The following is a 24,395-nucleotide window of genomic DNA, read 5'->3' on the forward strand; positions in this document are numbered from 1 at the left end:
GGTTGGTGTGGTGTGTGTGTGTGTGTGTGGTGTGTGTGTGTGTGTGGTGTGTGTGTGTGTGTGTGTGTGTGTGTGTGTGTACATCCTAGGTGTTTGATTTGAACCTGAAAGCTGATGCACTTAACAGTTACCTTCAACTTAGAAATGGCGGATCAGAGTTGATCTTTGATCACTTTTTGAACTCCAAACAGAGTGGCGTGCTGATTGGCTGACAGAAAGAGAATGTAAGTGAACCAGAATAAGCGGAAAAGGCTCATTTTGATCTGGTCACAGAAAACAGCTAAGAAGGCTCCTATCGTCTACCTTCAGGAGTGGGATGGGAAGTGGAATGCTGTCACCGAAAGCAGGAACAAAGAATGTTGCTGTAACCTTGGCAACTGAGAGCAGTAATCCAGCGGCCGTTAGTCTTCTCTCAACCAGCAGTTATTGAACAAATATTTAAAATAAAACTTGTACCTATGACAGTGTTACATAACAAATGAAATGTCTCTGAGTGACTAAGAGTCTGTGATTGAGGTTACGCCCCCACTTGGATCTTACATGTGATGAAGGGTTTCCAGCCACATGTCTGAAGGGGGGGGCGGGTGTGACGCAGGGCCTACACGTCCAAGTCGTCCGGCCTTGCTCGGCTGCTCATGCGGCTGCTGGCCCGGCTACACGGCCGCACGTCCATCAGTGCCAGTGGCTGCAGCTCATGTCCTGCTGTGGAGGACAGTTTCTTATCGTGGGTGTCATCGGGGAAGTCAAAGGCCTGGGCGTGGGAGTTTGAAATAGTGCTTCCTCCACCAGTCTGGCCGAGCCGGTTCTGCTCTGTGGAGTAGTTGGCCCAGTTCTGCTCGTTGGCCTGCTTGTTGTAGTTTCGGCAGGAGCCGGTTCCCCGCTCCCCTGTGGCCAGTTTGTAGCCAGGGGGGGACATGGGTGAGAGTGGGGCGGTGGGAGAGGAACAGCCGTTATAGTAGGCATACTTAGTGGTGGACAGTTCTTTAGGGGTGGGGCTCAACGTGCCTGCATTGGGGTACAGAATGGGGGGCTGTTTGAGCTTCACGCGATCTTTGATCCTCTTAAAGAAAACGTAGAAGAGCTCGATGACATTGAGCATCAGGGACACCATGGACACCACCAGCATGAAGATGATGAAGACCGTCTTCTCCGTGGGACGGGACAGGAAACAGTCCACCCTGTGGGGGCAGGGGGCCCTCTCACAGGTGTACACTGCAGCTAGGCTGAAGCCGTATATGTACCACTGGATCACCAGGAAGCCCACCTCAAACATAGACTTGAAGAAAATGCTGACTATGTAGGTTCTGAGCAGGGCCCCTTTCATCTTCACTTTGCCGTGCTCCTCGATGCCATACTTGAGCTTTTTCATCTCAATTTTCTTCAGCGGGATGTCAACATCACCTCCATCATTTTGCACCGCTTTAAGCTCCTCCTCCTTCCTGTTGAACTTCTGCTCTTTCCTGTTCAGATAGAAGACGTGAGCCAGGTAGAGCAGTGTGGGCGTGGACACGAAGATGATCTGTAGGACCCAGAAGCGCACGTGGGAGATGGGGAAGGATTTGTCGTAGCACACGTTCTCACAGCCAGGCTGCTGTGTGTTGCATTTGAACGCAGACTGTTCGTCTCCCCAGGCTGACTCCACCGCAGTCCCCAGGACCAGGATCCTGAAGATGAAGAGTACTGATAGCCACACCTTCCCCCCTGCAGTGGAGTAAGCCTGGACCTTGTCCAGAAGGCGGCCCAAAGCACTCCAGTCGCCCATTGTCAGGTAGCTTTAGCTGTTTAAAGAAGAAGGGGAACAATGTTGAACTGTCAATCATATACAGACCAGAATAACACAGGATTCACTTCCTCAGGATGCTCGGCATTTTGTATCATTTTTACGATTAAACAGCAGCTAATCCAAATACTGCGAGCAGTGGTCAGTGAATGCAACACTGCCTTTGAATTCAGGTAAATACGAAAATAAAGCAGATTGAATTCATAGAGCAAGTGTGAGAAACCCTGAATTTAGCAAGACGATCACATCAGGTAATGAAGCTCTTCAACAGAGAACCATGGGAAAAGTGCACCTTCCTGAGGGTCCGCACCATCTCACGCTACAATACCTGCTGACCCCTGAGACAGTTTACACACACCTCAGATTAAATAACCTTATTTTATATCTTCTTATCAGTCTTCTCTCTTACCGACATAGATTTATTGCCTTTAATTATCTGCAGGGTGAGGACAAAGACACAGAAGGAGGCAGCGTCAGTGCTGTGCTCCTCGAGCTGTTCTGAGAGCAGTGCTGAGCAGTCAGGAGAGGACACAAAGCTGGACGATGTTCAGAACAGAACAGATGAGCGCTGCAGAGCGAGGTGTGTGAGGCCTGTGCTCACACACTCCCCTGACCACTGAGTCCCCCGCTTGATCTCACAGCAGGAATCAGTCCCAGTTAGAGGATGAATCTTCACTAAGATGGAAAAGCTCTGTTCAACATTAGTGTTCGTTAACAAAACACACTAAATAAACTAGTTACAGTACCAATATTTATTGGGTCTTTAAGTGACTATGGTTTCCTCAGTTAAATGAGAATATAAGCTAAGGATGTAAAACCCTTTGAATCTCTCATGATAAATAGTTGTTCTGATCAGTGTGTGTCAGCAGAACCTTAAAACAGGTAAAGACTTGCATGCATTATTTTAATATATAATAATAATAATAATTCAGCTTTGCGATGGGAACTCTGCCTCCAGGAGAGACAGACAATGGGAATATTTTTACTTTTGTTATTACAGAAAACATATCCCGCCACTTTCTACATGACTGACTTTCTGTGTTGAAATGAGCAGACAGAGGAGAACAATGGAATCCAACACAATGAGAGTCCCAGCAGAGACACATCTGAGCTGTGAGACAGGAGCTGAGGGCCAACGGACCAGAGACCAGGGTCTGATGGAGAGACTCTGAATGTGAGCAAGGGAAGGATTCAGAGGGAGTGAGAGAAGAGTCCCCGAAACACACTCTCTCCAAACTTTAACCAGAAGAACGCGCTCTTCATACAGTGAAGGAAGAAGTAAAAAAAATTTGACTGCGTGTGTGAGGAGCGCGCGGAGCTTCCCTTCAGTGTCAGAGAGAGGAAAGTGTAACTCACCTTCAAAGTTTCCTAGAGGAGAAGAAGACCTGCAGCTGCTGCACAGTTCAAATCCAAGTTCGGGACCAGGAGGAACTGAGAGGAACTTGTCAAAGTTCCCTTATAACGGCCCGTCAGAGTACAGTCACCTGATGCATACGTCAGGAAGGGGGGGGGGGGGGGGGGGGGGGGGTCCGTGCTTTTTATGTACGCATTATTATTTACTCTTTATTGTTAAGGATTTACTATTAAACCTTTATTAATCATTTAATATTAATGTTTCATTGTTTACTCTTCACTATTAGCCTATTCTTAATTCTGTATTATTTAGACTTCATTATTAATGTTTAATATTTAATCAGATCAATGCTTTAGTATTTACATTTAAAAATTAATGCTTTGTTTCTTACCCTATTGTTTATAACTATTAATGCTTTATTTTATTTATTGTTTGTTCTCTGTGTTATTACTTTTTTATTCTTTATGCTTTATGTTATTATTTATTCTTTACTCATAATTATTTTTATTCGGATCACAGCACTCTGCAGAGAGTCAGTAGAGTAACTGACCCCTCCCTGTCCTCCTCACTGATATACCTTTAATATACTCTAATATAAGATATGATGCATTAGCCTATGACACATGAAACTAGCAGCCTCAATATTAATGCATGTCCACATGAATCCATAAATTACTACGACACTGTCAAATCACCAGGACTCTCACGTGGACCCCTGATCTAAGCACTGGTTGTTACACATGGATTATATGGAAAAGATGAAATCATTAAAGTCACGCCCGTCACATTCATAAGGCTTGTAACACAGTCCTTATGTTCTTTTGAATTTGACTTTTGGCTTGCGTATGAGGGCTCATCCCTGCCAAGGCATTATTATTCTTTGTGTATTCAAATTATAAATTAGTGTTTTCTTTTTCTTTTGCTTTAAAAGGGCATTCTCATGATGATGATGATGATGATGAGTAACTTTTTGTGCTGTAGTTGATCAGTGCACAGCACCACCTAGTGGTGGAGACAATGTGATGCATTTATATGTATGGGTACTGTGCTGTATTCAGTATTATAGAGTATTAAACACACATGATACACATGTTTTAAGATCACAAATGTGGAATAAAGTATACAAACAAGTACAGTTTCACAGGTTCAACTCTATTTAGAGTTTTCTTTTTTATTTGACTACACATTGTTAGTGTCATCATGTTTCCAGTCTTACGCTCACTACTGCCAAACAGGATTTTCACTAAAACTGTATTTTTAAAGAACTTTGAGATAAACACTTGGTATTTTATTTATTATTTATTTATTTAATTGGTAGGGACAGTGCTCATTGATTAACAGACAAATTGCTGTAAATAAGCCAGAGTTGTCTCTAGCCAGATCTTAAAAGATATAACAATACATATAAAAAGCTAGCTCAGTTATAAGAGGCAGTGGTGTGATGGTTTTATGTCAGTAGACTGTCAGATAGAAAGCATAAAGAAAGTAGGCTATATAAGTTTGGACATGATATCCAAATGGAAGAGATTCAAGATTAAGATGGAAAGGCAAGATTGCTAAAGTGTACATTAGGTAATCAAAATCTTAAGTCCCAGGCTCCTCCAAACATTAAACATAAATGTATTTACAAGATCAATCAATAAAATTCAGAAAAAGTAATAAAATAGTGGACAACAATGTAAAATGTGACACGGAGATGAGCTCGAGAAACGGGGCCATCTTCAGCCCTTTATTACACATTTATTTTATTTGTGATTTCCTTCGATAATCGTGTTAATTAAAAAAAAAAAAAAATGTAGTTAAAAAATAATGTATTCTTTTGTTAACCAAAAAAAACGTTAATGTTAATTTAAAGCTTTTTTTGACCCTCATAAAAACCTGCTGACCTCAGCACTCACAACTATATTACATTGAATAACTACCACATTACCTTTCTGAGCATCAGTGTATCAACAGAGCTTTGGTAAGCATAATTTAGTTCTGAGCACAAAAAAATTGTAACTGTCCGAATGAAATGTTCTCTTATTCCTTCTGAAGACACTCTAAATCTCAACTCCAGCCCATAACAACTCTCCACTGAGCCGATCAACAATCTGCTGATCAACAAAGCCCACAGAAAGCACAAGGAGGTACTCACAATCTTTATTTGATGCTGCAACATTTGTATAGAAAAGCTTTTTCCAGTCCGTCTCATATGAGGATGCTCACTAACAGCCTGCTGTCCTGTATACAGAGTAGATCAACTGCTTCCACTCAGGCTATATGTCACAACATGTGACCTCCCTTCTCTTTGTCCAACATGTATTCTCTGATCTGACAAACACTGTTACAGACCATTCCACATGTACTTTTAATACGTACGTATTGTCCAGAAATATGGCAGATCTATGTGTAAACATTACTACAGTGGTCAGAATTACAAAGTTAACTTCAAACAAACAACAATATTAAATATCCAATGGGAACATTTTTATCATCACTACTTTCAATGAAAGAAAAGTTAAAGACTAAAAAGAATGGTATTTACATCGCAGTCAGTCAGCACAGCATAAGATATGCTTGCTAGTCTAGTTCAGGTATTGCTACTGGACTCTACAGCTGCACAGGCAGAACATACTTTTTTGGTTTTGTAAATGCAATAACAGAAACATGTGATCACAGTATGAACATCCTTACATCTGCTAGACTAGTAAAGCAAATGTGTGTGGCAGTGGTGGGAAATTAACAACCAGTTCAAAATGTAGCAGGACAAAATACAAAGGGTTTCATAGGCGGCACAAACATGCATGAAATAAAAGTAGTTTGGAACTGACAGATACTTACATTATAGTAAATATGATAACACGTCATAGTCATTTTTGTTTGTAAATCCGTGACGCCCATAATTACACACACACACTACAGAGGACCAAGTGAGTGAACCTGAGGTAGCAAGGCCAAATCTAACACACTTTGGGATTGATCATGCTACAAACACATTAGTGCATATTTCCTGAACCCTCCAAAATCATTTTACACTCTCAAGTCAAAACTATATATCTATATAAAAAGATACACACAATTATCAAGACAAATCTTTTCTGATCGAGCTTTGTCGCAAAGTTCTAGGTCCTGAGAAAGAACATGTTCCACTGTGCAGCTTATTTAAAACATCCTTCACAATATAAACAAGCAGGTGTACTACACACTTATTCATAGAAGCTAAGCTGATATTGTTTTTTCTATTGAATATGGGAGCATATTTTGGAAATCTTTCCAATATTCTTGAAGTATAAAAACAAATGTGTATCTACAAAAATATACATCCCAACAACACATTCCTAGTAGAGGTGGTTTTATATTCCCCCAGATTTTCAAACCTTTAAAATCTATATTTTTAAGTATTTTCTGTTGAAAAGGCAGTTCTTCAAATAGTCCACAACACCAATGTGGCATGTTTTTCTTCCTTACAAACATTAATAATACTGTAGCTTCTTCAGTCCAGAAACACAATGTAAAATATTCATAGTTAAAACCAGTAAGAGATTATAAAAGTCAAAACAGTGGAACCATCCATTATTAATGAGCATTAGACGGGTGGGGAGGCCTCAGCAGAGGAGTGTGTGGCGGCGGCGCCCTCAGTAGACACAGGGAATTATCCGGTAGCGAACCGTTCGGCAGTACTCGTCCCACGCAGAGCCATATTTCCTCCTGCACTCGCTCATGTCGCGGGAGTCTCGGTGCACCAGCAGGATGATGAAGTAGATCATGTAGTACCACGGAAGGAGGTGGCTGAAGCCTGCCGGGGGGAGGACACATGTTAGAGAGTACATCAAACAGACCCATACTCTTTACTGTGTTTTGTATTTCTCCACGGGTTGACATTATAGTTCAACCAGGAAGTCAGATACCAGCTGGCAATACACACACACACACACACACACACACACCAAGCCCAAAAACGCACAGCAAACGGAATGATGGAACATCCCCCTGTCACCTTCTGTCAGGCTGCAGGTTACACACTTTGTATTGTACTGATCCTGCACACCATAAAAAGCCGAATCAACACATGTCCTACAATGAGTGCAACTACTTTGGGATTGATAAAGTAATAATAAAGTAATTCTTATCTTAAGCGTGTTGTCACTTCCGGTTGTTGTCATCCCTGGGTTCCCTGTGTGTCTGTACTGCTGCTAGGATGGATAGCTGCTGACAAGCTTATATTATCTAAACTTAAGTCGATCTTGTTGAATTCTTGATCACATCTGTTCCTTGACGTTGTAAACACCCTGTGAGCTCAAGCACTCACAACTCTCCTTGTCTTATCGACTGGAACTCTGGAGTTGCTTACATTCGGGTTTGCTAACGGTAGCTAGCCACAGCTCTTTCCCCACATTCCTCTGTTCTTTCCTGCTCTACCCATCTCATGTTCGGTTCCTTCCCTACCTCCTAGATAGTAATTTAGACTGCTTTTCTCCCATAAACATTGAACAACTGAATTCAATGATTCTTTCTTCTAAACCATCAATGTGTATCTTAGAACCGATTACAACTAAGCTGTTAAAAGAAGTTTTTCTGTAATTGACACCTCTTTATTAAATATAATTAATATGTCTTTATTATCAGGCTATGTACCACAATCCTTTAAAGTAGCTGTGATAAAACCTCTTCTTAAAAAGCACTATCTAGATCCAGAGGTTTTGGCCAACTATAGCCCATTTCTAATCTACCATTCCTCTCAAAGATTCTTGAGAAAGCAGTGGCAAAACAGTTGTGTGATTACCGAAATCAAATAGATTTATTTGAGGATTTTCAATCAGGCTTCAGAACACATCATAGCACAGAGACAGCTCTTGTGAAAGTCACAAGAGACACTATAAAAGCTTTGCACCAAGGAGTTATCTGTAGTGTTGTCCTGCTTGATCTTCATGCTGCATTTGATACTGTTGCGCCCATTTGTATGTTTTTGTTGTTGTTTGTGAGCACTAGATGGCGCAATAGGGCACTGGGTATTTAGGTGACCTCAACTGCCATTGGAACTTAGAAGAGCAACAGTTGTTTGACCGTGTAGCTGTAAATGCTGCTTTTCTTTCGAAATAAATGGTATTAAAAAGGCTAAAACTTCGCCGTTAATGGAGGTTACACGCGTCCAATTAGTTTGCCCAGTTAGCCAATCCCTCTGTGATATTGAGTGGCAATAGTCACCACAGATACCATCAACCATGATATCCTATTGCAAATTAAGCTGGTTTAGATCTACTCCGAACGGTTTCAGTTTGTATGCGTCGACGAGGAATTTTCCATGCAAACTAAAGTTAGTGAGGGAGTGCCATAGGGCTCAGTGCTCGGACCTATTTTGTTCACATTATATATGCTTCCGTGAGGCAATATTATAAGGAATCATTCTGTACATTTTCATTGTTATACAGATGATAATAACATCTTTTATATTTATCTATCAAGCCTGATGAAACCAATCATTGAAATAAAATGTAAAATTGCCTCAAGGACTTAAAAACGTGGACGACCTTACGTGTTTTTATGTTAAACACAGACAAGACTGAAGTTATTGTACTCGGCCTCAAGAATCTACGACACAAACTATCTAAAGATATACTCACTCTGGGTGGCATTAACTTGGCCTTAAGGAAAACCGTCAGGAATCTTTGAGTTATATTTGATCAGGATTTGTCCTTTAACGCCCACATAAAACAAATCTCACGGACTGCCTTCTTTCATCTACGTAACATTGCAAAAATCAGGCATATCTTGCCCCAAAACGATGCTGAGAAACTAGTCCATGCATTTGTTACTTCATGGCGGAATTGTTGTAACTCTTTATTATCAGGATGTACCAAAACGTCAGTTAAGTTGCTTCAGCTGATCAAAGTCCTGCAGCACGTGTGTTGACTAGAACACGGAAAAGAGACCACATGACTCCTGCTGCCTTACACTGGCTCCCTATAGAACACAGGATAGAATTTAAAATTCTTCTTCCGCCTACAAAGCCCTTAATGGGCAGGTGCCATCCTATCTTAAAGCGTCATTATACCCTACTGTCCCACTAGGGCAGGGTTGGCCAACCAGTCATAGACGAAGAGACAATTATTTGACTGTGTTACTGCAAAGAGCCACATCATACACACATCGTGGATGTATCTCCCCACACTTCTCTCTTGCCCTTTCTCTTTTGCTCTCACCCTTTCTGTGTGCTCCAGGGGCATAGCTAGGTTTTGAAGTTCGAGTGGGGTGGACTTCACATACTCTAGGGGGGTCTGGGGGCATGCTTCCCCGGGCAGATTTTTAAAAACATTTTAAAGTGAATTGCATGCTTATGGTGCACTTTGAGAGCAAAATTAAGAGGCTACACAATAGAACTGTGTGGTCTTGGTAAGGGGAGGGGGCAGAACTCTCAACACTAATGTGAGACATAAAAAAAATATATATATCTTTTTCTTTTCAATTTCAAAATGTTCATTTGGGTGGGATTTTTTTTTTTTTTAGGTGGGCTGAAGTTCACCTAAAATAGGTATAGCTATGTCACTGGTGTGCTCCCTCACTCTATTCCTCTGTGCCCCTCTCTATCTCTCACACATAGAAAATGAAAATCTAAAAATTTACAATAATTGACACACAGACTCAAAGACACACACTCAAATAGAGACACACTCTGTCACACAGACAGACACACATACCTCTGCTCAGCCAGACTTCTTGTTAATGTCACACACCATGATATTGACAGAAATCAGTATTAAGACCAGAGGCCAGTTATTGTCAGCCATTAAGATTGTGTGCACTGCCTCACACACACTCTCACTTAATCATGTGAAAACTATTTCTGTATTACTATGCATGCTGGTTTTTTGAACTAAGTTGGCATTCATTGCGTTGAACACTCCTTTACAAATCTGGCTTACAATATTTAAATGTTTGTATTTAAAACAAACCCATGACTAAGGTTGGTTCAAATACTGCTTCATGACAGTTATTTAAAAATAAATGAAGTGTATTTTAGTTATTTATCCTCTCATGATAACTATCTCAACTTTTACCTAACCCTAAGACTGGCAGAAGCTCTGCTGACAGAGATGCATTTTCTCTCTTATTAATTTCGTTATCGCGATTCAGCAACTCGGGAGTCCTTCTGTGTCGGTGGCCAGCTTTCCGTGAACAGGCCCTTTCACACACAACTACAACTGCAAAATAGTACCGTTTTGATTTGACAACTTTGTATTGAGTTATTACGGTTTTATCTGAGTTTTATTTTCGCTGTTCAGAAGCAGATCTCGCCCTTCACTGTCACATCGCGAGTGCAGTAGAACCCGCCTCCTGTACTGCAGGATCTGCATTCTGATTGGCTAAAGCACTTCTGTGTCAAAAACTCTGTGTAACGATTGGCCTGGAACTTCCATATGAACTGAGGAGCCGCATGAGACTGGGCAAAGAGCCGCATGCGGCTCAAGAGCCGCGGGTTGGCCACCCCTGCACTAGGGCATTGCGTTCCAAGAATGCACGGTTATTGGTTGTTCTCAGAGTCTCTAAAAGTACAATGGGAGCCAGAGTCTTCTGCTATCAAGCTCCTCTTTTGGGGAATCAGCTTCCAGTTTGTGTTTGGGCAGCGGACCTTAACTGTTTTTAGGAGTGCGCTGAAGACCTTCCTTTTTGATAAAGCTTTAAGTAAGGGATGATTAGATCCAGCCCATAGACTTAGGATGTCGGGGGACACCTTACTTCTTTCTTCACTCTCTCTGTACCTGTGTACTCTCCAAATTACTCAGCTTCCCTGAAATGTATTTTTGATGTCTCTCTACGCTGTGGTCCTGAGTCGTGGCGGGGCCTGTTCCCCCGTTAACTGGGGGGTTTCTTTGGAAGTTTTTCCTTGTCTGATGTGAGGGTCCAAGGACAGAGGGGGTTGTATTCATATTCTGTATAAACTTTGAAGTCCACTGAGACAAATGTACAACTTGTGATAGTTGGCTACATAAATAAACTTTGATTGATGGATGTCCGTGTATACAGTTCATTGCCACCCAGTTACAGGTGGCATTACACCCCCATAACAGAAGGGCCAAAGGTTCGATGACCCCTGCAGTCAAATAGTTCTTGAGCTTAATATTGACCAACAATTGCTACAGCAGGCATGTCTCAGGTATTGAAATGCATGTAAGCTGTGTCCATGGGCACAAGCAGCCTCACTGAATCAATTCTAACCAGGCGCTTAGTGTTAAATCCAGAGAAACACACTCACCACAGGGCAGGGACCAGGCCAGAGCCATCAACAGGTCCCCCAGGTAGTTAGGGTGGCGCACCACCCCCCACCATCCAGACACCAGCAGACTCCTCCCTGTAGCTGTAGGGATGGTCTTCAGATCTGTGGGGAGACAGACGGACACACAGAGGTTACCAAATAGGAACAGTTATGGAGAAAGCTGTGAGTGTTTGGGCACCAGGTGCAAAGAGCAGAACTTACGGGACAGTTCGGGGTCTGATGGGTTTCTCCTGAAGGCGTTCTTCTCAGAGTTGGACTTTCTGAAGATGTAGAAGCCAACAACTAAAAGAAAGACACAGAGAACATTTGAATTATAGTTTCTAAACTGGAAAGGAAATTAACACTGAGATGTTGGGATCATCTCTAGGACTTCTTTTCTATCAAATGCCAGTGACATTTCTGATTGAGGAGCTATACAAGTCCTCAGGACTAGAGTCACTATGATTTGACACTTACGTTTGAGTGTGACAATGGCAGCGAGGGCAGGGGGGCTCAGCGGGGTGGGCCGGCTCACCAGGTAGTAGGCCTGCAGGGTGTAAGTGAAGGGCACCCACACCAGGTCCCCAAACGCTAACATGAAGCCAAAACCATCGTGCATCAGGTCCATGGTGGTCAGGATGGCCTCCTGGACACACACACCTCATTTATTATGTATGATGGCTTTAGAAGTTGTTTACCTGATCATCTATGTGATTGTTCTCTTTCTAACATTTGTGTGATGTGTGAGCATACCTCGTTCCAGAGGCCGTCAGCCACGTAGAGCAACTGGAAGAGGTTCACCAGGATCATGGCGTGAGAGGGAGCATCCAGACCCTGCTGCTTCATCTCCGCCAGCGCCAACGCAAAGTTGATCAGACACTGAACAATGACACGCAAATCAACAACTTTAGGAATGTTTCTTTAGCATTCAGAACGCTGTAAGAACACACCTGCCAACTCATTTGAGGCTTTCAAGACAAATTGTGCTACATCAGAACAGCGCACTGGATTGAAACTCCGTTAAGTTCTTTGAAGCTGTTGAATACCAGACTATAATATGAAGCCTCCCCTGATCATCTAAAAACAATTACAGGGAGCCTTGTTCACCAGCTCAAGTTCCTCCTACAGAAGAGCCTGAATTAGCATCAGTGCCACATCAAACACAGGAGTTGATCCGCTCAACCAAATGACTGAGCTTCAAAAGTTATTCACTCTTGGCCACCAGAGGGAGCACTGTGTGTACAAATGACACAAAGAAAACGTTATCAATTCTGTGGTTATCTATCTCTATCCATCTATAGCTACAGTTTAAAAAGCATGCACAAGCCTCAAGGCTCAATTCCCATGCATCAGTCTGATCCCAGTTCTCACTGTTTGGTTGATCATATTCAAAAAATGTATCCAGCATCAGACTCCAGCGGGAAGCAGTCACGTTCCTGAACTGACCCACATCAGTCAAACAAGAGATCAAGAACAAAATGCTTTCATGCAGCATGCTGTTTGAGTTGATGTGTAGTTAAAGCAAGAGAATTCACAAGCAGATGAGGACAGGGACGAGGAGAAAGAGAGATACATTTTGAATGACGGCCTCCGGAGGTGATTGTGGATGCGAGTTGGAGCCAGCAGCGGTGGGGTTGTGACCTAAAGCACCACAGCATTTTTTCCCACTAACTAAATATAGATCTGCGAGAGTCCTGTGAACAATGTTGATTGAGTGTGACGGTAAGGTTTGCATGAACTGTGATAAGACTGGAAAGAAAAATCTGACCTGGATTTAGGAGCACATATGAAAGGGAATGTTTTTGTGGGGTTCATACTTACAAAAACAAGTATCTGAGCCACATATGTGTATGATTTAAACTTTTGTCTGCAGTGTGAGTGAAGCAACTATTTTCAGTGTCATGCATCTGGCTATGGAAACACAATAACAAAAAAATCATCTCCCTACTTTAAGTGCTCATTAGGTGTACAGTATTTTAAGACAAATGTTTTCTTTGGTTTCATGTGAACTCACCCAGCCAATCAGACCAGGGCGCATCTCGCAGAAGAATTTGAGATCAAAGTCTTTGATTCGGGGATTGAGCTCACGTCCTTTGAAAAAGTCATACACCACATTTCCTGATGAAATAAAGAAAATATATGAGACACCTGAGCACAACATGAATGAGTGAGTAACAGCTGCATAAGGGAACTCACCGGAGCTGCCACCCAGTGCGAGCTGCTCTGCAGCAGTGCGCTGAGAGCGGACGTACAGGTAGCTGCTGAGCAGGATGGAGATGAGGAAGGAGGCCACAGCCAGCTGCAGGAAGTGGCTGTGGATGTATGTGAGGTCAGCACCTTGCTGAGCCGCTGCTGCCACTGCCACACCACTCAGCACCATCGCAAAGAAACCTGCACGGATACACACAAATAGATGCAGGTGGGCAAGGGGAACGACAAAATCTTAAAATTCAAATAAAACCACAACGAAAGGGAGTGAGTGGCATTGTTTGACTGAGACTTAAGTCAAGTAAGACTTGGCTGGCAGTTGGAGGCTCACCATTAGTTCTGTATTTCAGCCTCTCTCCAGAGCGCAGCGGCATGCCCTCGCTCAGCTACAGACACAAATACAACACATTAACTTAACTTTGGTTGGAGTTAACACATGCTAAAACATATAGAGCCACTGAATAGCAGCGTAGTTAGTCTGTGTTTTTTGGAGGCTTCTATCCTCATCGTGATTGAGTGACTTTAAAGGTGACAAGGAGTTCTATGAAAGGACACACCTCAGCTTTCTAGTTGTACCAAGAACTAATTGAACTGAAAGAATTAATACAAAATAGAAGTGTCATTGTAAGTCTTATTATTATTATTTACGCATTACAAGAGGCAGATGATGCAGGATGCAAGGAACAGGAGCTCTCTGTTACTCCTGACTGTAGACACATTTATGCCTCCTGCCAAGGTTAGCTGCCAGATGCAGATATGTGCGGCTAGATAGAATAGATAGAATTGGAGGATGAAACCCTCTTTATTAGTCACTTACATGCGCACAGCAGAGCACACACAGTGAAATTTGTCCTCTGCATTTAACCCATCCTAGTACTAGGAGCAGTGGGCAGCTATTGTGCAGCGCCCGGGGAGCAATGGGGAAGGGGGATTGGAGGTGTCCGGTGCCTTGCTCAAGGGCACCACATCAGGGCATAGGAGGTGAACTGGGACCTCTCCAAGTAGCAGTCCACTTTCCATATTTTTACAAGTCTGTTCGGGGACTTGAACCGGCGATTCCCAGTCCAAGCCCCTACTTACTGAGCCACTGCTGGCTCCACGTGTCTTTCCTGTACCAGTGAATTCACAGAGGCTGGGTTGACGGAGGATCACCTCTTCGTATCAATGCAGACTTCATTTCTCTCCATCAAACTATGCATGCATTTAAGAGATCTCTTGTCACATACCTTTCCAACAGGTAGGATGTAGAGCAGGACCTGGAATAAGATCCAGAGAATGACAAAGCCAAGAGCCTTAGCATCCCAAAAGCTTTCGAGAGGGGGCATAGGAGGAGGGAAGTTGGCGAGGCTGGGGTCTTCCTGGTTGACTTGAAGTACCAGGAAGAGAACCCAGGCTGGCAGGAAGAGCAGCCAGAAATAAGCACCTGTTGGAATCACACACACTTTAGCACACACACAAACTTATACAGGAAGCTACTGACCTTTCACTGAAAACTGGTATGCTCCCCAACAGATAAGGTATTACAAACACACATGCATACTTTTTTAAATGGACCTTGAACATACTTTTAATATAAAGTATACTATGTGAGCAGACAAGTAGAATTCTCTGCAGTACAATGCTACCGTCCGCTAAGAAATACTCATCATCAAAAATATTATTTATTACCGTTTCCACTGTGTCAGAGACACTAACCATTATCCCAGCATCAAACTGAAACTGAAATAAGCAGAACTGGGCCCTAAAAAAGATCATCCCCCAGGCCACTAGATCTAGTTTCCTTAACATCCTATAACTACCTAGCTTCCCTCCAAAGTCCAGGGGCACGGAGGGAGGAGCAGCAGCTGCAGCCATCTTGGCCTCTTGTTCTTCCGGCTGCTCTGCTTTGGCCTCAGCTTTGCCGTCTCCATCGTCCTTCCTGCGCCGCAGATTGTAACGGCCTTGGTTCTTCTCTGGCTTGGCCTCCACTACAGCCTCCGACATCTAAGGAAACATTTTGGATTGTCAAAACATACCAATCAAATTTGGGTGTATTAATTGGAGTTGAACCTGATAAATGTTTAATAAGGACAAGATTTAAGTTAAAAACAAAACAACAAAAAGATATTTCATATGTTGATAGAAATCTTCAGGGTAAAATGTTAAAAATAAATAAATATTCTCTTCAATTTAAAAACTTAAATCATTAACCAAGGTTTATCTTGCAGTCGCTGCTCTCTACACCCCTTTCTGTAGAACTCCATTTGTTGATGTAGTGAGGATTTATTTTTTCTTTTTGAGGCGCTATGACTGAGCTCCTGTTTTTCCTCAGAAAACTTCTTACAGAGGGAGGAAGTATCTAGGAACAAACCATACAGTCTGCTGGCTGCAATCCTACTTACAGAACCTAAACAGAGCTAGAAAAATAAGACAGAGTATTTATGTAACATGTAGTACTTTTTAAAGGATCACATATTATACTGCTGTACTTTGTGTAAATGTAGGAGCCTGCCAAGCTGCAAGGGAGAGGAAAGGAGAGGCACATGTTTGGCCATGTGATCGGCTCATGAAGCCCAATCTTTTGAGGGCCCCTCTCAGCTGAAACCTCACACGGCCCCCCAACCTGCATGCATCATGACATTCCATCAGCTCCAACTTACCCCACCGCCCTTTCACTATAAGAGTAGCGCCAGGCAAGTCAGCTGCTGCTTGTTTGTAATATTGTTGGTCTGACGAACTCAATTCAACTGGAGAGACAGCAGGAAAGCTTGGCAAGTTAAACACATGGCATTAATGACTTCTTATGCAGCCGTGTTTACACACTGGGCACATACTAAGGTTTCTGTGTTGATGGTCATGGTACTGAGAGGAACTGGCCTACGCGACTGTCCACCAATTATGCATTTCTGAATATTTCATTTGAAAAGAAATGTCCTTTAAGTGGAAGTGCTTTAAATAAGAAAATACAACTCACCTCATTTACTTTGTTAGCAGGCTCATTCTCCTCTTTCTTTTCAGGCTTTTCGTTGCCATTGTTCTCAGATGCTTTTGTCTGTTCCTGCCCATTAAACAATGGAGGGAGATTGATGGAGATGAAAAGAGACAAAACGGGGAAAAAACGCCACGTGAGGAAATGCAGAGTGAGCATGAGAGGTTCTGGTCAAAATCCAGAACAACAAGCCACAAGGACGTTCTTTAGGTCTTTCATTTAGTCATCGAGTTAGTGAAGAGCCCGAGAGGAAATCACAGAACTACAAATCAAATACTTAAATCCTATGTGAACTACTGACCGACTCACAGGAAGCCATCATTCCATAACATATCTCACAGGTTCAAGCCACCCCATCGAATTTAAAAATAGTGCCCTGCTGCCCAGCTCCAGTCACCACAGAATGGAGCTCAAGTTGTGCAACACAATCAGTGGAGGCTCTGCAGTCGACACGAAGCAGGCTACTGTAAATGCTTATATCAAACTTCAGCTTCCATTTCTTTTATAGGATTTTTTAAAGACTGACAAGAGAGTAATAGCGGATATGAGGCCAAGTTATTCTATAGCAGCCTACCAAAGAAAATGTATATTGAGCCGACAGGTGCACACACAACAAAGTCCAGTATAACTGCATTACAGAACTACTGTGTGGTGTTTAACATTTACTGAAGCTTTTGACCTGCAACTGATTGTCATTTCCACTCATCAGCATCTGCTCAATGAGTGGGTTGCACTCACCAGGGGAATAAGTCTGACTTCGAGTGAATCCTTCAGCTTAGCATCTCTGCGGGACGGCGGTGCACTCTCTGTGATAGCTGCAGCAGCGACGGCCGCCGCTGTGCGCGAGGACGAGCGCCGCGTGGTCCGTGCTGGGGAACGAGAGCGGCTGCGTCGACGGCCTGGTGAGCGAGAACGAGAGCGGGAGCGAGGACGCGACTGGAAGCCAGCTGCACTCTGAGGGGAGACAGCAATTGAAACAAAAAAGGAGATTACAAACATCGTAAACAAATTACCCTTGTTTTTAAAAAAGATATTTTTTCCAGGAACAATCATACAAGGTCACAATTGAGACAATGATTTTCATCCATTTTCGTTAGTACAAACAATCTAAAATGTATCAAAGTAAATAAAAACATTTTTTTTTTTTAAAAGATTGAATTTCCCGATAATAGGTTGGGACTGTTTGGAGGTTGTTGAAATAATCCACAGAGCATTGCCATTTCTTATAGAAACGGTCTTCAGAGCCTCTAAGAGTATATTTTCCATTCTCAAGTTTCAAAAAGAATACCAGGTCTTAAAGATGCCATAGAATGGAAAACTGTATTTACCTTGGCATAGTTGAATAAGGAGAGTTCGGTACATTGAACTGACATAACAGTGAACCTCAAACACCATTGTTTCCTCCTTCACGTGCAAATCATGAATATCCATATCACAGCGGTAAAACGGGTGAATTACAACAATCCCTGTGTGTGACGTAACACACGGTAGTCCAGCCCCAACATTTGCATACACCAGCTACTGGAAACACTAACACTTACCACTCCGTGGCTGTTCTTCAAATTCATCGGTTTCCTCCTCCGATAAAGGCTCAAACATGTAAGTTTGGATTCCAATAGCCTCCATGGTTCATCTCTCACAGTTTTGTGAACTTCACTTACTTCTGTGGGTTCTGAGGCAGCCATGGATTGCTGCTTGTAAACCAGCCAATCAGAGCAGAGCTCGTCATATTTATTTAAATGAGCCCTCAAATAAGGCAATTCAGCTTGTTTCATTCTAGGACCAAATCATAGAGTTGTAAATGGGCCTGTAAACCGCATCTGGACATTTTTTGGATCAAACCAAGTTATATACCTTCTTTGTAAACATCTGAGAACAATTTAAAATACCAGATAGATGCTTTCTATGGCACCTTTAAGCCAAATAGAGGAAGACGGGGGCTTAGGGGATTTCCAATCTAATACAATTCTGCGACGAGTTAACAGTATGCCACTATATCACCTGTTTGGCAGTCAAAGAGGAAAGGTCTCCTGGAATCCCAAACAGTAAAATGTAAATATAGGTTTGCAGCTCTGTTGCTGCAGTGGTCACATCTATCACCAACACTCGGATAAATCTTTGCAAGTCTGGCCTTGCTCAGATGAACACGGTGCAGGACATTAAATTGTATCAGCCCAAGGTGTGCACAGGATGAAGTATATATTCTCCTAACAGCTGCATCCCAGAACTCATCTTTAAGATTTGATCCTAAACCAGCCTCCCAACAGAGTTTGGTTTGATGAAGGTATGAGTGTTCAGCGTCATAAGAAGATTATACATGAACTCTGAAATGATACCCTTCTTGTCAGGCAACATTTCCAAACACTCATCCCAGTCATTTTGGGGGTTTATGTGGAAAAGACAAAACATTTTAACAAAATGTCTAACCTGAAAATATCTAAAAATGTTGTTCCCAGATAGAGCGTGTTTGTCTTTCAGGCTCTGAAAGCTGAAAAATGTGCCACCCAGTACTAATATAAAAGTTAGGAATGGCTTTTAAAGTGCGGTTCCCCTGGAGCAGTGTTCTACCAATCCTAGGCACCTAGTTGCCCCATAGAAAGGCTGTAATGGCCGTATTAATGGATGAACAAGACAAACAGGAGTCTGAATTATCATTTCTATAACATATTGACTTTACACAGTAAGGTCTGGAAAAGATTTTCGGCAAAAATAACAGGAAGGCTATCAGTAACGCCATGGCACGTTGTGCTACATATAAAATATATTTAAATTTGAATAATTAGCCTTTGAAATATAAATTCAATTGTAAACGTGCAAAGTGCAAATGTATTACCGCATGGATGAAGTGACAATTCCTAATGTGTGCAAGGACACACACTAAATATTACAATTATACTCTCAACATCATGGCACACAAGTCTTTTAACACGTGTCTAATATGTACCATAAATAAACATTTTCATATATTTTTTTAATGTAAATAAATAAAACAAAAAAATAAAGTAATACAGAGCAAAGGGAAACTCTCAAAATTGCATGTAATGAAATATTCTATTTTCTTTTTAGGGTCAGAGTTATATATGGTTAGGAATGCCTTTGACTCAGACAATGGCGTCAGCTAATGATCGTTCTATTTACTTTGTTCATTGCTCAACAAATATGGTGATTATACGACACCGCCTTGTAAATGACATTTTTCAGGGTATAAACGACCTGATGATCTGTAGAGTCAAAACTTCATATTCTAACAATGGAATAGCAGTCAGTGCTAAAAAACTGAAGAAACCAAATTGTAACGTTTACAGGCAACTTGAATTGTGGATTGCAGAACGGCCACAGCCCTATTATTGATTAACAATGTAGGTGATAAAGCTTAAATTCCCTATTTATGTTTGCCTTACAACACTTGATGAGGGATTATCCTCAAATGCCTAAGGTTGCGACATCTGCAACGTAGTATTATAAGTAAGATGACACATCATAAAATAATGGTTTCATGGAAGTGGGAAATGACAGTTTGCCAGTTCTTTGGTGCCAGGTACCTTTATGTCTTGCTCCTTGAGTTCCAGCTCAGTGCCGTCCTTGTAAATGACGGTGTAGAGCTGGCTTTGGGCATCAAAGCGAAGCACCTTCACTTCATAGTACAGGCTGCTGCCAGGCCAGCGGCCCATCACCATGTCCCCACTCTGATACTTCACAGTAGGCATCCTTGTTGACCTAAGAGAGACACAAGGTAAAAGCAGAAGATGAGGGGAGAAAATTAGAAAGGTACGGATAAGGAGAGCAAATATACAGGTGAAAGATATAAGAGTAGAGTGGAAGGAGATGTGTGACAAAGTTATTGACAGTGAGATAAAACATAAAAGCATGTAGGCTGGGTTTTAAAAATGCTTGATTGTGAAAGAAAAGCTGGAAAAACATCCTTCATTTAGCATCACATTTACAGTAAAATATGTATTTAGAACTCTGTCAAAGCAGAGCTGACCTAATTTCAAGGCATTGTTATTCTGTTCACACAGTCGACTGACCGTTCAAGTTTCAAATGTGTTTGTGTTCCAGTCTCATTTTAAAAAACATCCAAACATACTCCAGTAGCTAACATGACTGTATCTGCACCCCTGGACACAATGAGGGGGCAGAGGCCAGCTCAGCATTATGGACCTTAGAGATCAGGGAGGCTCAGTGTGTAGAACTGCTGACAGCTCCGTCCCTGTAGGGTTACCCAGAGCTGTCTGTCGGACTCCCACCATTCACCACCAGGCTGGGCATTTTACTAAACTGGAGCTCCAACTGTTTGTCAAATCTAGCAGCCACTTTGAAAAAAACCAAAAGATTTAAAGTGGTTATAACAGCTGCTCAGTGTTATGTTTATAGGAGAAATGACTTCTGCTCAATGGTGCAGAAACCAACACCAGAATAATATCTAGCATTGCATTGGCAATACCTCTGCCAATGTTAGCCCTATTTACAGCCATCAGCACATTGGTAAAAAAGGTGACATTTGCTGATGTTTATACAGTTCCGGAAAAAAACTAATGTTTCTTGAATCTCAATCTCTACATGTATGGCAGCCATCCCAGTGTCTGCTGAATTCAACACAGAGAAATGTTGTCCGTAGTTTATAGAATACAATAAATAAATAAAATAATAATTTAACTCAAAGAGATACCTATAAATAATAAAACAAGAGAAAATGATAATGCTGAAGTGGTCTCTCTGGGCTGTGTGAGCCCTGTTGGAGAGGTCTGATTAGCAGTCAATATTTTCAATAATTGAGGCATATCACATCATTCTGAATGTCACTGACATGGAGTGATCTTTAAAGTCATTGACGGTGCATTACCCCCCCAGGTAGCTGCTGCTGGGGGGGGGGGGGGGGGGGGGGGGGGGGTTCTGCAGCGTGAATAAACTTTTTTCAGGAATTGTAAATGAGTTCAGAGTCTTCTGGACTTCTGACCACTACCCTGGGAGAAATGTCTCCAGAACTCTGCAGTGGCGCTGTGGTTCAGTCTGCAGAGTGTCAGCCGTCAGAGATAAACACCTGAGAACTGAGAGGCTTTTATCCAAGGCAAACAAACAAAAACACAGTTTGTAAAAACGCATTGTTCATATCTGGCTGTTGAGGCACTCCGACTGACTCCTCTGTCCTGCAGGAGGGAAACCTTTCCTCTGCTGAGGGAAATATTTGTTGACATGAAAAGTGAGCATGACCTCTGTTCATCTGCATTTTCCATTCAGTACATAACCTAAAAGCTTGTTTTGAATATTTATTATTACACTATTGAATATGAATGAATTTCTATTTAATGTTATATTAAAAACTTCTTATTATGAATTATGATGGAAAACCGCTGACTGTTGGTAGGCTATTTATAACCTTCTCATTGAGTAGTTGGGTGTATAGCAGGCTCAAGACAATGCTTTAAAAAGTTATCTGTAGGAATCTTTGCTAATTCAGAAGTAGAGGGATAAGGGCTGAAAGATAGGATATTTCTTATTAAAGTGATTCATATGTTTTCCTGGCATAGAAATGGAACAAATAACAAAACACGTATACAAAACTTTGGCATCGTTCGGACTGTTCCACCAAACATTGGTATCTGTGTAGGCTGGGAAATTCTGTGTATCCCTAATAATTACTAGCAGTAAAATAATCACATGTAAAAGGTAAACTATGCACAGACACACGTGTTACACACAGCTCATTTAAATAAACTGCCATAACTGAAATAAATTGAAGCAACTGCATGTAAATCGCTTTTACAAGTTGCTTATCCACCGCCAGAACTTAGGGGAGGCATTGCAATGTGTTATACACTTTGGATTATTAGCACTTCTTAACAAGAAGTGTAGATTACTGAATGAGACTTAACTCATGTGGTTTCAGCAGAGCAGGTAAAGCTCTGAGCTGGTGGTTAGCCCCCCACCTTAAGGACTGTGAGCAGTTAGTTCCAGTGGTTAACACTGCGCTCTGCTTCAGTTAACGGCAGGCAGCATGTATAAACTGATAACCATTGGTCGGTATTCGTAGTGCTATTGTTACCCTAAATTGTCCATCTGAGAAAATAAACATGAACCCAGTAAAGAACACATTCATGAGCTGATAATGACTACTGAGCCAAGCAGTTTTACTATAAAATCCATGCATGGCAAATTAATATTTGTACTACTTCAAAAACACAAAATAAATCTGAGCTTTTAACAGCTCGCTCACCAGGATTACAAACAAAGACGAGGAGAGCCAACCATATGGAGTCAACCCCTAACCCACTGCACTGGTCCAATCTAAAAAACATTTGAATTGAAAAACATATAAATGAAAAGCTTCTTAAAATGACACACCCGCGCTCAGTCCCTGCGCTGCTGTCCCGCCGGAGTGTCCGCAGAGAGGCTGCGCTGATGACAGAATAACGGCTGCACCGTAGGTGGAGTTTTAAATAAATTACACATCCCCCTTTGTGCGGAGAACTGCTGTTTAGCTCCACATGGTATGCAGAGCAGCCCCTTTGACATGTAGCATGTGCATCCAGTGGTAAACACCTCCAGAGAGGCGATAGTTAATAGATCAATCTCAAACTTTAACAAGACTTATTTATTCCGTCTATTAAGGTGTCAGCAAAGATCCAACGATTGGTGAGCTTACCCCGTAGTAGTAATCAAACAGTAACAAAGTGCTTTCCAATAAAAACCAGAATACTTTTAAAATAAAACAAAGACTACAGCAAACAAAACCAAACATATTTGGGTCATAAGACAATCTAAATAAATCTTCTGTCACAGCCTAGTAACACTTAGCAGCACATGTAAACTAACATTATTCCTTAAAATGAAACACCACTTAACCATATTCATTGTGGCTGCACTTTTCATTGCGCTATCTTTTGTGATTGTGTAAAGTTAAGGTAATTACTACGAATTGAAAGCACTTTTTAAATGATTTTGTGAACTTCCCCTGCCTGATTTACATAACGCTCCGCAAGGTAAATATATCATAACATACAGAGTCTTGTTGTAAAGAAGTCAGTTATATTCTTTCATTGTAGTGTTTCTGAGCTGTTGCTTTAAGCTTTGTTTAGCATGCAGAGACAGCAAGAAGGAAGGAGGGAAAACGTCATGCATTCAAATCATGTTGGCCAGCAAAACAGATGATCCTTCAGCCGTAAGCACATATGTGAATAAGTCTCGCCGGACGTATCCCAGAAAATAAAGGTTTCACATCATATAACGTTAGGCTCATGCACATATATCTAAAGCGCTCCTGGGCTGATATCAGCGGTACAATGTAAAGAAGGATGTATTTGGCTAATTCAGGGTCTACTTTCTGACCCTTTTATTGCATGTCCTTAGTGTGCTTACATTCTAATTCACTTCACAGTTCTCTGAACACTTCTATAAAACCTTTCTAAACCGATTAACCATTAGCGGGTAACAGTTACTCTAGCGTCTAACTTGGACCCGAGGAATAAGTTATGATTTCAGGAAGTAGTCGGAGTCTTAGACACAATTTCCCATCAAAGGCAATCGTCAGCGTATTGCTATATTGCATCACAAACTGAACACTTACCTTATTATAATGCAGGTAATTCCAGTGAATACACCTGATGAGATATTCCCTTATAAGGCAAATAACTGATAAATGTAGCTTTATATTTCAAAAACAGACGGTGCTAACGTTTGACGTAGTGCTCGTTCTCCCTCCCTCACAGTGCGAAAGTACCAGTGACCAGGAAGGCGCGAAGGCTTCTGATTGGCTTGTTCAGCGTTCAATTCAAACAACTCTGCAGTGTGATTGGTTATCAGCGGGTTCTGACTGTTTTGGGATTGGTGTTGAGGGCGTCACGACTACTGTGTG

General features: G+C 41.8%; 2 protein-coding genes across 2 annotated transcripts; both read right to left on the reverse strand.

The window, feature by feature from the left end:
* Positions 1-52: 52 nt before the first annotated feature.
* On the reverse strand, positions 53-3,255 carry gja1b (gap junction protein alpha 1b). Its single transcript, XM_063902577.1, has 2 exons — positions 3,137-3,255; positions 53-1,778 (listed from the first exon to the last, which is right to left on the reverse strand). Exon 2 carries the CDS (start codon positions 1,760-1,762, stop codon positions 599-601), a length of 1,164 nt encoding a protein of 387 aa, XP_063758647.1. The 5' UTR covers positions 1,763-1,778; positions 3,137-3,255; the 3' UTR covers positions 53-598.
* A 2,005-nt stretch (positions 3,256-5,260) lies between these two features.
* On the reverse strand, positions 5,261-24,246 carry lbr (lamin B receptor). Its single transcript, XM_063902244.1, has 14 exons — positions 24,108-24,246; positions 20,086-20,260; positions 17,282-17,497; positions 16,529-16,612; positions 15,375-15,558; positions 14,802-14,998; positions 13,907-13,961; positions 13,564-13,758; positions 13,382-13,485; positions 12,121-12,246; positions 11,845-12,013; positions 11,590-11,670; positions 11,368-11,490; positions 5,261-6,912 (listed from the first exon to the last, which is right to left on the reverse strand). The coding sequence occupies exons 2-14, from the start codon at positions 20,248-20,250 to the stop codon at positions 6,752-6,754; spliced, it is 1,860 nt and encodes a 619-aa protein (XP_063758314.1). The 5' UTR covers positions 20,251-20,260; positions 24,108-24,246; the 3' UTR covers positions 5,261-6,751.
* Positions 24,247-24,395: the final 149 nt, after the last annotated feature.

The sequence above is a fragment of the Eleginops maclovinus genome, chromosome 15 (genome assembly GCF_036324505.1).
Source record: "Eleginops maclovinus isolate JMC-PN-2008 ecotype Puerto Natales chromosome 15, JC_Emac_rtc_rv5, whole genome shotgun sequence".
Classification (NCBI taxonomy): domain Eukaryota; kingdom Metazoa; phylum Chordata; class Actinopteri; order Perciformes; family Eleginopidae; genus Eleginops; species Eleginops maclovinus.

Excerpts from the sequence above, each read along its gene's own strand:
- lbr (XM_063902244.1), bottom strand. The coding sequence starts at position 20,250 with ATGCCTACTGTGAAGTATCAGAGTGGGGACATGGTGATGGGCCGCTGG. Across the intron at positions 12,247-13,381 it reads GCCCTGGTCTGATTGGCTGG|TGTCTGATCAACTTTGCGTT; the intron begins GTGAGTTCACAT and ends GTCATTGTTCAG. Across the intron at positions 11,671-11,844 it reads TGCCATTGTCACACTCAAAC|TTGTTGGCTTCTACATCTTC; the intron begins GTAAGTGTCAAA and ends TCTTTCTTTTAG.
- gja1b (XM_063902577.1), bottom strand. The coding sequence starts at position 1,762 with ATGGGCGACTGGAGTGCTTTGGGCCGCCTTCTGGACAAGGTCCAGGCT.